Source organism: Halichoeres trimaculatus, unplaced genomic scaffold (genome assembly GCF_033239565.1).
Source record: "Halichoeres trimaculatus isolate MK-OKI-2021-1 unplaced genomic scaffold, fHalTri1.1 fHalTri1_scaffold_4, whole genome shotgun sequence".
NCBI classification, from domain to species: domain Eukaryota; kingdom Metazoa; phylum Chordata; class Actinopteri; order Labriformes; family Labridae; genus Halichoeres; species Halichoeres trimaculatus.
This window is the reverse complement of record NW_027437182.1, coordinates 9,712,664-9,726,478: the sequence shown is the minus strand read 5'-3', so window position 1 is coordinate 9,726,478 and position 13,815 is coordinate 9,712,664. Positions and strand designations below refer to the sequence as shown.

Below are 13,815 nucleotides of genomic sequence, written 5' to 3'. Positions count from 1 at the left end.
GCTACGCTTGACATACCAGTTTGGCATGGTTAGCCTCAGACTCTGTGATGCTAAGCAGTGTTATACAAGTTGTGCTTTGCTCTCTGGTTTTTCAGATTGTTGTATTACTTTTACACTAGTCGGCTAGTTGAAATGTATATTTTCACGCTTAGAACTGGGAGGTTTGTAGCATTGACAGAAAAGCTACCAATCAATCATGTTTACAATATTGAGATCATACCATAACTCAGGGGGTTACGAGGATGTATATGAAGTCAGAAGTGGGCACATTTTTCTGTCTGGTTTCACAAAAATTATTATATTTAACAACCAGAAGAGTGGTCCCCTATTGTCAATGAAGATAGTAAATGTGCAGTGACCTCACTTTTGAAACTAGAGGCGACATCTGTTTTCAAAACAAATTGTACAGATTTTACATACAAAAAAGCAATGGATCTGTGAGTAGTCTGAGGAGTCAAAGCTCTGTCACTGTAATCACAGTTTGTTCTGTAGGTAATGGGCAATGAACCACAAGAAGACCCTCCAGGCAATCAGCCACTTTGAGTATCATCACACTCACAAACAGATTGACTGCATTTCAGAAAATCAACTTCCTCCTTAAAGTCATTAAAAATACAGTGAAAGTAAAAATCACAACATCCAGCACATTTTTTCCATCCCTCTGTTCTAATTGAAATCTCCACAGTGTCAGTGTCTTGTGGGAAATAGAGGCTGACATGGTGCTTGTCAGGGCAATGGCTTCACTAGAAAGAGCAGATGTGCACGCCAAATAAAAGTAATGACCGGGATGTACTGATGCAATGTTGTTCCATTCAGTGCTGGTTGAAAGAGAGATGGAACATTGAAAGGGACAAGGAGACAAAAATCAGCAGGTGGGGAGGGGGTACAAGCAATTACAGGATGTAGAGAGGAAGAGTCACCCAGAAGTGGCCAGTTTGAAAGAAAGCCAGTAAGACACAGACAACCAAGAGAGACGCTGTATTTCGGAGCTAGATCTTTGAATGGTTCCATGTGGGGTCCAGGGGATTCGAAAAGAGCTATCAGCTGATTTGAGCTAGATGTCACACAGTGTATTTTAGGTTAAGTGAAATTATGTGGCTAAATGTATTAGAAATTACTCCAGAGCCAGCAGCCTTCACAGGATTCTCTGAGAGGAACAATAACGCTTCCATACAAAAAAACATGTCTTACAAGGAGATGCTTTTAACAAAGCAGGGCACAGGAACATGTCTGTGAAGAAATGTAAGGTAAGGTAATGAATCCAGTTTAAGGGGTCTCAGCCAACATCAGCAGAGTTAAATTAGAGCAGGCCCCTGGAGATGCTGGCCTCAGAGTATTGAGACTAAATGTGGTGGGCAGGTGGAGGATGTAGTGAAAGGATTTCTAAGTAATGGGACTCAGACTAACAGGGAGTTTATAAAGGGGAACAAATCAATGGGGGTTGCACTTTGCTGAGAGCTTATTTACAAGACCTTTATGCATCAAAGCTGATGGTAGCAACATAAGGAAGCAACAAATCATAAGTGACAAACAGCAAAGTAGGAGAAAAAGAATGGATCTACAAAGTTTAGAAATCAATTCTTGTGCGCTCAGAAAATAACGTAAAACTAGAATCAGTGTCCTGATAGTCAAGATGAGTCAACAGAATAAGCTGTTTGGCATTGAGGAAGAGGATTTTGCAAATTTTCTGTGAGCACAATTATGTTTCTCATCCCACAAATGAATATTCTTTGCAAATGTTTCACCACTGAAAAAGTGTATAAACATGCTGTACAACCGTATAAAATTTGTGTCCAAGAAGCCCTGTTACAACAGAGAAATAATCCACGAGACACAAATTGCCTTTCTTTTTGTTAAATGTTTGGTAATTCTGACACCAACGGGAGAGGGTGACAACTTTTAATAATTTCATCAACTAAACCTTTACATCTGTAGCTGTCAAAACACAATAATTTCAAACTTAGATACAACACTACTGAAACTCAAATGATACCAGTATCTGTTTTGTTACCACAGTGAAATGAATTAAACTCCTGTGCACCCACAGTTGGGTATCCTTTTAGAAACCGAAGTATGAATAACAAGCAGAGTGAAAAAACGACCTTATCAGAAAGTCAATTCAGATGACAAGATTCATGCACATTGCCCATCTCTCACAACAAATCTAATTTAACAGAGCAATGTGGGAGACCTCTATCAAGCACTGTCAAGGATTTTCTGTCCGACTTGAAGTAGTTTGAGAGTTGCTTCTTGATTAAAATACAAAAATGTGATATTTTCTCCTCCCAACTTTTATTGTTAAAGTGGAAACATGTTTTGGTTTAGTGTTCAAGTAACATGACATTAGGTTTGTCAATGTCCTAGATGGCCTGATGGTTTAGGTCGCCCTCCATGAGGTTTGCTGAAGCGGCACCTGCTTTTTTTTCAAGTGTTCGCTTGACGCTGGCTCTGGAAGTACCTTAAAGCACATACACACCGAGCCAAAAAAGCTGTTTTACAGAAAAAATTAACCTATTTTCAGCCTGGTTCAAAAATACATCTCCTGTCTGAATCACTAATTTCACATTTGGCATACCATACAGGGGGATTTCTTTCTAACTCAGCAGTTAAGAGGGTATTAAGATCATGAGCACGCCCAGAGGCAAGGCTCAGCGCATGTGACTGACAAGTGCCCTATAGCTCTACTCCAAGCCCCTGTCACTTTCACTGTGGCCGCCAATTTGCCTCAAAAGTCAGTTTCAGAAACAGACCGGTGATGTCGAGGAGACTACGTCAATTAATTACACAGTCTATGGCTGTTTCCCAAAGCCAAGGTACCTTGCCTTGCCTTGGTCTGATGTGGGCGTGGGCAGGCATCCTCATCATCAGTCGCTGCCCAAGTGCTGTTCCAATGTTCATGTCCTCCGGAGGCATATGTCCTCCGTTTGGTTAGCATGTGGCTAATTGACCAAGGATACACAGGTGTATCCATCGCTGCCTTGCCATGGCTATAAATACCCAACATGCAACGCGTGAATCTACAAAAAATGAAAAAAAAATGGAAGGAAAAGACGCACCAGCGGAGGCGCGTGGTAAATTCCAAATTAAATGTTAGTAACAAAATACACCTCTGAAAATAACAACTTATACCATGTCCACCACTTAACTCTTTTGTGTGTCACTCACGTAACTATAATTACTGAGAAGCTGCACCTGCAGAGTGTCAATGATGTGACAATAAAAAAGCAGAAAGTGTAGAAAAGTGGCAAGTTATGACAATATTTGAAGCCGTCTGAGCTCCTCCCAAAATATGCCTTTGTAGGCTGTTCCATTAGCATCTCCTTTTGAGCAGAGGCAGGACACTTGCCTTGGATTGGAAGGAAGTGGCTTCGGAGGCACTGCCTTCCAAGGCAAGGCAAGGCAAGGTACCTGGGCTTTGGGAAACAGCCTATGAGTCCACCCAGCCTGTGGCCTCTTTCTCACGTCACTCCAAAGGGGCAACATCCAGTTAGAAAAAATGAAGCCTATGCAGAAGTGCTAAAAGTCACATTCATCGAGAATCCGCTTGAGGCTGGCTACAGAAAGACTGGAAGTCATGAACACATCCAGTCATAAAAATGGCATTAAAAAGCATATTTACAGTTTGGTTCAACAAGCGGCTTGGGTCTAAAACGCTGATTTCACTATCAGCACACACTTTACGGTTAGTAGGGGTGTAATGGTACACAAAAATCATGGTTCGGTACGTACCTTGGTTTTAAGGTCACGGTTTGGTACATTTTCGGTACAGTATGGAAAAACGCAAAACCATTTGCTTGTTTAGCATGTTTATTAAACCAAAAACTTGCCATTATACAGCGAGGGGGGAGGCTCTTCAAGCTGCGGTTGGTCGTTAGCAGCAGCCATGATGCACAATTCAGACACAAGCTCCTGTGGCTACGGAAGCTCTTTGATATTCATCTTCTGATTGGCTCACCGTGAGACGTCACATCCACATGATATGCACATGATCGCAAAGCACGAATCACAGACTACTTTCCTCATGAATATTAAACCGCCTTCCCTGCTCAGCCAATCATAGACGAGTACTCACGTGAATATTAAAGAGCCATGTGCAGCGGCTAAGGTAAACTTACTGTACTCATTTGAATACAGCACTGTACCGAACCAAACGGCCTTATGGAGCGGTTTGGTACGGATACATGTACCGTTACACCCCTAACGGTTAGTGATTTTTTTCTATCTCTGCGGTTTAGAAGTTATGAGGATCGTTTAGGCTCTAGTTATCTGACCGGCGGGTGCACTGTAGCTGCTTGGAGAAAAACTCACAGCCAGCGTCATAGCAAATGTGGCTGTTTCCGCGGGTTGGCTTCATTTCACGGTTTCAGGAACGGTGACGTCGCGGAGGCCATGTACATGTTTTAAACAGTCTATGGTCAGTCACCGTTCTTGCCATTTTTCCTTCACTATCCATCGTCCTTTCTCATATCCAATTAAAGGCATGAAATCCCCCCAAAAATAACTTAAAAAATAGAAAAGAATTGTTGATGTGTGTAGTAGGGATGGACCTACAGCGAGATATCATTTTAATCTGCACTTTCTCTTACTTTCTTAAAATGTTTATCTTCCTCTACGGACAGCAGCAAGAAAGCTCTTACAACCCACTGGGTACTCCCACTTCAAAACCACAACAGCAAACAAACAGAGCTAGAGAACAGCTGGTGAGTATAATGGAGCATTTAGCAGCTAAAGAGTCACTCATTTTCCCCCTCAGGGGTCGATAGGAATCATGACAGATCTAAAAGAGACTGAGAGGGATACAGTCTCCAGGAGCTGAGAATCGTGGCTTCAGATTACCAACAATGAAGCCAAATAAATGTCTCAATGATTTTTATGTCAATAATGGGTTCACAATCTACTTCTTCTGCCCTCAGGTGGCCTTAAAAATATCACACGCCAATGTTCAGTTAATTTCAGGTAGCTAAAGCTGTCTGGTTAGGAAAGGAAAAATAAAAGTCAAGGGTAGAAAACACTAAGGAAAGTAAATCAAAGCTGCAAATAATCCAGTAATGAAAGTGATCAAAAATACATCACATCAACTGCAGAAATCCTGAAAATCAATTTCTCAAAAAAAAAAAAGAACTCCCTCTGAGAGCCACAAACATCAGCTGTTTAAAGATCTTTATCAAATTTTTATCAAAATATTTTGGCTAAGCAGTCCTGAATTTATTTATTGTTTTAAAGGCTTTGTATGTTAGTGGTATATTTTATTAATGCGACAGCTGTGTAACAGGAGTAAATAGGTTGTATAGTCACAGTATCCAGCGAGTGTGTCAGAAGTGTGTTTTCTCCAAGGCTGTCGTGGATTTACAACCAGGGTTTTTATCAGAAAATTGGGTGAGGGATGTAATGGAAATTCTGTTGAGCTCAGGAGAGTTTTAGCTGCATTTGTCAGAGAATCTAGCTTTATTTCCCCCTCATAAGTAGATTTATGTAGACTACCTCAGACTTGAAAAGATTTGTACAGAGGTATTGCGCAACTCAATCATAATAGGTGTTAAAGAGCAGCACGAAACTGGCACCTGGAGAGGCTGAGGTGGCACATAAACATCAGACAAAGATCAATACCTCATTCTATGGTCTCCTTCACTTATAATTCCGACCTACAGCCCCCTGCGAATATTTCAATCCCTGTTTCAAATCCAAATTAGCACTTCCAGAAAATGATTACTGGGAATTGATGAAGTGTTTCAAGCCTATTTCAGCCTAATTACAGTTCTTCTAATGTGCAATTAGCAGTATGGCCCAGTGAAAAACAAAGACCTTCGAGATGTTAAATACTCCCATTAACATTTGCCAGTAAATGTTAAATGCTGTCATTAACATTTGCCTATAAGATGGAATGGAGTTAACTCAATGTTTTCTTGGCAGCTCACATGGGGCTGAGATAAAGTGACATTTACAGCAAGAGCCGACCTCACTGTACAAGGAGGGAGACAAGACACAGAGGGCAGAGGTTTGACCATGAAGGGTAAAAGTCGAGGAGCAGATGCTGCATGAACATCACATGTATCTGTATCTGCTTGGGGAAACATGCACACACAGCAACCCAATTAAAGATTGCCTCATTAACTCCTCTTCCTCCAAACTTTTTTTACAGCTCCTCGAAAGCAATGCAAGCACAGATCGCGTTTTCACCAACCAAGATTAAAAAGGACACAGCCAATTTTAAAGGTTTACAACACATAGCAGGGTGCCTGTGGGTAGCATAATAGGCCAGAGCGTGCAGACTGGTGGGGTTTATAAAAACAGCAGCACAACTATTATTTTTAGAGACACCCCAAGAGATAGAAGTTCTGGGGTGTCTCTTCTTTCATCTTAAACCCACTACTGGAGACTCCATGCAGCTACTGAAGGTAATATGCACCAAGAGGCTGCAGGAGTGGCAGTCATAAAGAGCACTTCTGTACCCAGTGGTTTCCTGCATGTTGCACTTTTGACAGATGAAACATTACAATTACCCTGTAAATTTCAAGACTGTGGAAGAAAAATGTGATAAAGTGGTATTTATGGCACATTTCTCCTGGAGAAAATGGGATTAAAAGCATTAAATGATGCCCCCCTGATGGAAATAATGTGATGCAAGCAACTCTGAGGTGAGCACAGACAAATGAAAAACATGCTCATTTATTCCGTATGAAGTAGCTCAACCTGAGTCACTTTATGGTTTATATAATTCAACAGCATCTGTCATCCTAAGAAGCATATAACGTGCCTTAGTGCTGGTGCTCTTCCCAATGCAGATACTGCCATATTTTACTTTTTACCCCACCCCTCTGGCATACAGGCCATCAGTCCGCAACTGATAAAGGGAACTTGTTTGGAAACTGTTACCACTCTGCTTTTCAGAGCCTGAAATCCAGGTTGTCAGGTGCTGGAAGTTTTTTTGCTTGACTGACCTCATTATTTTTGTATTTTAAGGAATGGCACAGTTAAGGCACCAGGAATAGGAAAGGTAATCAGAGCTTCAACTGGTAGATGTGATCTCAAATAAGCTGTGTTTGTCTTAGTTTTATTTGTTTAGACAACCAATGTGGAACGGACGCAATCAGACCCTGAGTGGCTAATCAAGCAGATCTGGACAATTCCAGGTGGGCTGGTCGGATTTGAGGCTGCAAGGGCCAGTGTCCAGTCAACACTTGGCCTTGCAGCCCTTTTTTTCTCCTATGTAGCTGGCCGTCATCTTGACAACTCGTCTAAGCATGCTAACACCCAGCAGTGCTTGTCGAGGATCATGATGATCACAAGAAATTGGTCAGTAAGAAGAGCATGGGTGGCACTGAAAAGGCAAGAGTTAAAAACATAACGGTCTGATGCGACTACATGTGCCAAGTTCAGTAACTTTTTCATCAAGATGAGCTTGCGGGATAAAAAAGGAACTCCAGATGGAGAGGATGAAACAAGAAAGGCAAGATGTAAAAAAAATACAAGGTTGCCTTCAAACTACTGTCCAAGTTTATAAACTGTGCGGCATTATAACGTAATGTTATATGGTTTAGTGTCGACAAAATAATCCCCCATAGCAGAGGATTCAGTGGGACATATAGCTATGCAGTAAAACATAGTTAAATACAATAACACCATCTGAACAGGGGGATTAAATTAGTGATAAGTAAGCATTTAACTCAATGTGCTGATAAATGTTATCACATTATTCAATATGTTCATTAAAAGGGGTTAGAAGACTTCACGCAAGGTTGTTAATACATGTTTTGATATAATAGATCATGATCTAAAGTGGGCCGGTCTGAGGCATGAGACTCCAGGGCTGAAAATGAGTCCCACTCCGGCCCTGGATGTAGTTGATAGTAGTGCTGCACGATTTGGGGAAATGGTACGATTTGCGATTAGGTGGACAATATTGCGATTGCGATTGTGCTTGCGATTTAATAAAAAAAAGTTGTGTCATGATGAGTCTACAGACTTGCTTGGTTATCATGGAGAAAAATCTGAATTGCATGTGCTGACATTGCGATTGCGATTGCGATAATCGTGCAGCCCTAGTTGTTTTTAGTGTTTTTAATTTCAATAACTTAAGAAAAGCTGAAATACTGAAGAAAAGACTTAAGTTTTTTGACAAGAAACTATGGACTGAGATGAATGCTGCAACAAACTGAATTTGAAATGCTCAGTCCAGTCATTGCATTGAAAACTGAATATGAACAGCACCATTTTAAATTAAATTTAATATTATACTATAACAGAATTTATTTTCTTGGAAATTCCCCTTTCAACTTTCTTTATTTCTTAAATTCTAAAATTCAACATTCTAAAGCCAGGAGTGCCTCTCATTAAAATAAAAAATAATAATAATAATAATAAAAAAAAACTAAATGTGAATTTTGCCAACTGACATTAAAAATTGACGTTTTGACTTTCAGATAAAAGAGAGTGGAATGACCTTGTAGGTTAAATACAGAGTAAATAAATTCCATTCTAAAATAATCAATTCAGTTTTAAATTATTCTATTTAAATTCATTTTTAATGCAGTGATTCAAATTCAGCTTTTAGTCACATTTCTCAGGCCATAACAAACATTAAACTTTTGTGAGTCATTCACTTTTAGTTGCTGTAGGGGTTCAGAACGCACTCTAAACTCACTTTTGGATTAACACCAGCCATTCTAGTTTTTTCTCACAGGCTACTTTTGATTGATTTTTCATTTTAACAGTAATTGCCTGGATAGTCTTTCTTTCCCTTTTCTCCTCCATCAGGCTCATTTTAACTGGCATCATCTCTTCTTTGTAACAAAGAAGAGTCATCTGTTGCTGAGACTATCGGCTCTGAACTGCGGCCTTCTTGGCCTGAGAACCAGAGCCGTCTGTTGGAGGATCACTGCCAAGCTCTGTGTCAAGGCCCATAACTCTGGCCTCTTCCCAAACTGATGACACACTAATCGTCCACTTTGCACATTGTGGGAGTAATGAGATTAACAACCAGTGGTGCCCAGCCATAGCAGGGCAAGACACAGGAAGTGAAGCATTAAACCACCGTGTGTACAGTCCTGTAAGTGCGAGCTACTGCCAGAGGCTAACTGACAGGAGCAAAGACCAAGAAGGCATGAGGGAGTTCTCTAAACTCCACACACCAGCTCCCCTCTGATAGATTTTGTGGGTTGTTGTAACTGCTAAGTGACGGACAGGCCTCTCTGAACGGCTCGTTTCTTTAGTGTTTCTGTCTCTTGCCTCTGTTCACCCATGTGAGAGAGTCTGTGATGGTTGGTGAGCACCGGGAGAGTAAAAGTCACTGATGCAGATGCCTTGAAATTTCACAAGCTGAGAAAAATCAGACAGGAATCTAAAGGGGGGGTGTATCTCCAGTTCCCCTCGGACAGCATGCTGAAGTGTTTTGTAGTTTCTGGAGTTACGTATCTGTCAAGTTGTCCTGCCTGGACCTTTTCTGTTTACAAAAACAACATGTCTCACACAGCTTGACTGATGTACTCTATACTTACTTCACTCTCTGGGACATTTGCAAAATGTGATGTAACAAAATGTTACAAGTCCAACTAGCCAACGTTTATTGATTACATCTGAAATAATAACTGATGAACACACAGTCTATTTCTTTATTAATGTTAATTTGTTAAAAAAACAAAATCAACACATTCGATAAGTAGTAAACAGTCAACTCAACTGGGACTTTAAACAACACAAGTTCCAATAAAGTCGGATGCAGTTTAAAATGTCAATAAGAACACATTTTGATGGTTTGCAAACATTTGAAAAAAGTAGATACACAGACAACGAAACACTGATAAGGTTGTATTCCTGTATAATATCACAAATACTGGTATTTGAGTGTGTGCTAGGGCTGGGATGATATGCTAATGCCGGGATTAAATCCTTTTAGGACTGTTGGGTTTGATTTGATTCGATTTAGATTGCGATTCTTCCATATTTACGATTTTTGGGATTTTTAATTTTATTTTTAACACCAGACCATGTGGAAAAAGTCAAATGATGATGAGGATTATGTCTACAAACTATATCAGGAGCCATATTTTCCCATAAAATGCACATAATGTAAGTCAGAGAAAACATTTCACCCTCTGCTGGAGAAAAGTGGCATCTTTTTTCCAATCAAGTTTATAAACAAAGACTGAAATAAAGACTTTGAGTTTGAAAAAAAATATTTTTTGACAGAGAATCTTGATTTTGATACAAAAACAAGAAATCCTGATACATAGATTTTTGTTTATTTTCTCCCACCCTTACTGTGTGCTGATAAAAAGCCAGGTGGTCCCTCTCCTCTTAAGAGCAGCATCCATGGTTTCCAAAAAGAATGTCAAATATTGGTTTGTCAGATCACTGGACCCTAGGCCCAGGAAGTTGCTAGAAATCCTGAATCATGCTTATACGTTGTTTCCACTTTGCAATATTTGTTGCACAGACAACCAGTGTTTGCAGACAATGGTTTTGTGCCCGTGCAGTGAGTTCCACTACAGAGTCAGGACTGTTTGAAGTGTATCCAGTTTTGGTTATGATCCTTGTCCCTTTTGCACATAAACTTCTCCAAATGTGTTTGTTTTTTAGTGTTATGTACTTTAGGTGATAAGATCCCTTAACTCTTTGCAGTTTATACTCAGAAAGATCTGATACAGTGATTTTGATAGTCATACCATTTCCCTCTCCTGTAATGTGTTTGGAAACTCAATGAAAAAACTTCATTAATGTTGCCAACAATTTAATGTGTTGAAGCATTAATAAAACCCCTGGCTCTCAGCTGCAGCTGGAACTGGTCCAGCTGTATGATTGCCTTTTTGTTTCAGCGGTGCGTACAAACCCGAGAAATTAGGACAACAATTTCCCTCTCATATTAACTTCCAGCAATGTTTTGAAAGGTGTTTATTAGGGAAGAAGAAGAAGAAAAAAAATTTCACCTAAACTTTTCAGATAACATTCTGCTTGCTTATCCTCAATTTGTCTCCAAGTTGGTCAAATTATTCTAACAATGGGGGGGGGAAGAAATCCCCAACTCCCTGATGTTTCTCTGCTCTGGTACCACAGTGAGGCACTGAGCTCTTAAAATGGAAAAATCCACAAACTGTTTTCCACCAAAGACTTCACAATGAGGCATGATAGCCTGGCACAAAGCCACACATCAGCATCCAGCAGAGAGCACCCTCTTGAATTTTTATTATGGTGGGTGAAACACAACTTTGATTTACACGCCTGTAGAGAGGAGGTGGCCCTGTGGAGACTTTTTGACATACTAGCTAATATAATTCCAATGCATCCCAATATACAATGCAGATAGTTGGCTGTGAGGGCTGTCATTTCTATCCTTCTTTCTGTCTTTTCTTTGTCTTTATCTCTGTCTCCCTCTATCCCCAGCCTCTGCAGAGATATCGCTCGGCCTGTGTGAATCCAACTGAGGTTTGTCTTTGATGTTTTGTGCTCTGTGTCCTGTGGAGAGCCAAAGACTCTCTCCTGCACTAAGGGGGGATGCAGCACTGCAGCCCACAGAGCAGAACAGAAAACACCTCAGTAAAAAGATGGAGATGCAGCTGAGGGACATTGCTTTTCTCAGTCTGTTCCCTGCATTTCACTGACCTAAAGGCGCCTCAAGAGAGTCAATGCCAAAACTGACCAAGTGCATAAAGTCAAGCTGCACAAGGCAAAACTTTTCATGGGTAGCCAGCACCCCAAAACCTTCAGTGCTAGGCTTTGCAACACAACCGTGGAAAATTCAAAGGTCACATCTGCAACAGAGAAGTGTGAGGAAAGCAAGCATGGAGCATGACCAAATAGGAAAGTCTTTCATCACAAAAATTCCAGAAACCTTGAAATCTGAGAAAAATAACTTAATATTTTCTCTTCTGGATGGACTTAATTATTTCTTGTCACAATATCCATGATCTAAAAACAGGCAGTAGAAGAGACAAAGTAAGAAATGATTCCTTACCTTCTCTTCTGTTAACTTTAGCAAAGACCGGTCCATGGCTGCTGGTCAGCTGGGAGGAGCTTCTGAATGACGACGGCGGCAAATTGGTCACCAGTGGACTGTCACACACCTCTGTAACAGCAAAAAAAATGAATTAATGTTCAGGAATCATGGGTAATGTCACTGAACCCACAGTCCATCATGTAACACTGTGTTAGCTCACGCCACAGTTTCAGTGAAAAGCAGACTGTGGAAAGTTTAGAGGTTTCTTCTAATTGAAAGGTTAAACTCGAAGCTCTCTTGAGTACCCAGGACAGATAATTGAAGGTTGGAGCGGATAATGGGTCACACAGAGGAACACGAATAAGACAAGTTGGTGTCAGAGGGAGAGGACAGTCAATAGAGACCTTTTCAGGCCTCATACACTTTCATGTTTTAAAATGTCAAGGACAAGAATTGGTGCTCTAAATTTGATCCAGATTGGTTCTGAGTTAGTGACCCTTAAACAGCAACTACCTGCATAACAGTTTTAAATTGTTTGAAAAATGCTGCTTATCTTTAAGCTATAAGTTTGATAAGCTGTATGTTCATGTAATGCTAATGCACAAAGAAACAAACAGTCTGAAGTGAATGCCTGCAAGTATGTGTCTGTGCAGTTGTGCTTCAGTAGCAGGAGAACAGCTGGGATAGTGAGCATCAATCAAAAAAGCAATGCAGTAAATCTGCTGGACCACACCACATTTAAAGACCAACATGCCCCTGTGTGGACAAAAGTTCATGTGACATCAACATGAGTGCTAAATTGGAAAATAGGGATGGGAATCTAAAACCAGTTCCTGTTGAGAATTTGATAAGAAATGTTTCAATCCATCAACATTGTTAGCCTTTATGCTTAATGATTCCTTTATCAATTCTTTAAACTATGCCGGAGGCAGGACTTTACATCGACCTCCTATCCAATACATTTATTGTTTAAAACCTCCTCATTTACCAAAAATCATATAAACAAAACAGCGTTAGCTTGATTCATATGCAGGAAAATTCACTGACATACTAGCAGTTAGCATACATCGGTATAACTTCGGCTTCAGAGTAGAATTTCAGCTTTTACCACAGAGAATTATCCCAATTACTCTTTGTAAGAAATACTGAAAACTCCAAATGTCTAAATACTTGCAGCCAAATGACAGAAAAGTTACATGCACGCTACGGCAAGGTTCCAAACAACTTAGAATAATGCTACAACCTAGAGCCGAAACGATTCCTCAAATTATCCGAGGTACTCGATTACAAAAAATATTCGAGTAATTTTCTCTGCCTCGAGGAATCGTTTAATTTTAAAAAAGTTCAAAGAGTGGTATTTCAAATAGAGCTGAGGCTATATTGAGGGAGTTTTCAGACCCCTCAAGCTACCTCTTATACAAAGTAGCAACTAGCAACAAAGCTAGCTTCTTTTCTGGAGTTTGGAGACTTATGGGTCATTCTACGAAACGGGTGCCATTTGGGTCCGCAACATTTGATGAGATGTACGAGGCACAAAAAAATGTGTCAAAGTATGTTTACAAATTTTGGAGCTACCAAAGCAAGTGCTCTTTTTGACATGCTGTATCAGAAAACTCTATTTCTTAAAGAGAAAAATTTCCTTTTGAAAAAAACTGCTCTTTAACTAAACAAAAATGTATTTTATCCGATTACTCGATTAATCGATGGGATTCTCAGTAGAATACTCGAATACTAAAATATTCGATAGCTGCAGCCCTACTATAACCACTTCGAGAAACCAGATGGCCTGCTTGAGTCAATAAATCACAAAACAGTACATCAACGTCATATGACTGGTAATTTTTACTTATTTCTGTATATTTACACCCAGAGATATCCGATCCAGT

The 13,815-nt window shown here is 40.1% G+C and overlaps 1 protein-coding gene across 1 annotated transcript in view; it reads right to left on the bottom strand.

The window, feature by feature from the left end:
• LOC141789548 (contactin-associated protein-like 4) overlaps nucleotides 1-13,815 on the bottom strand; it is a 118,786-nt gene that overhangs the window by 83,031 nt on the left and 21,940 nt on the right. Inside the window, exon 2 of the mRNA XM_074669013.1 lies at nucleotides 11,948-12,058. Within this exon, the coding sequence (XP_074525114.1) occupies nucleotides 11,948-12,058 (111 nt within the window). The remainder of the gene's footprint in view (nucleotides 1-11,947; nucleotides 12,059-13,815) is intronic.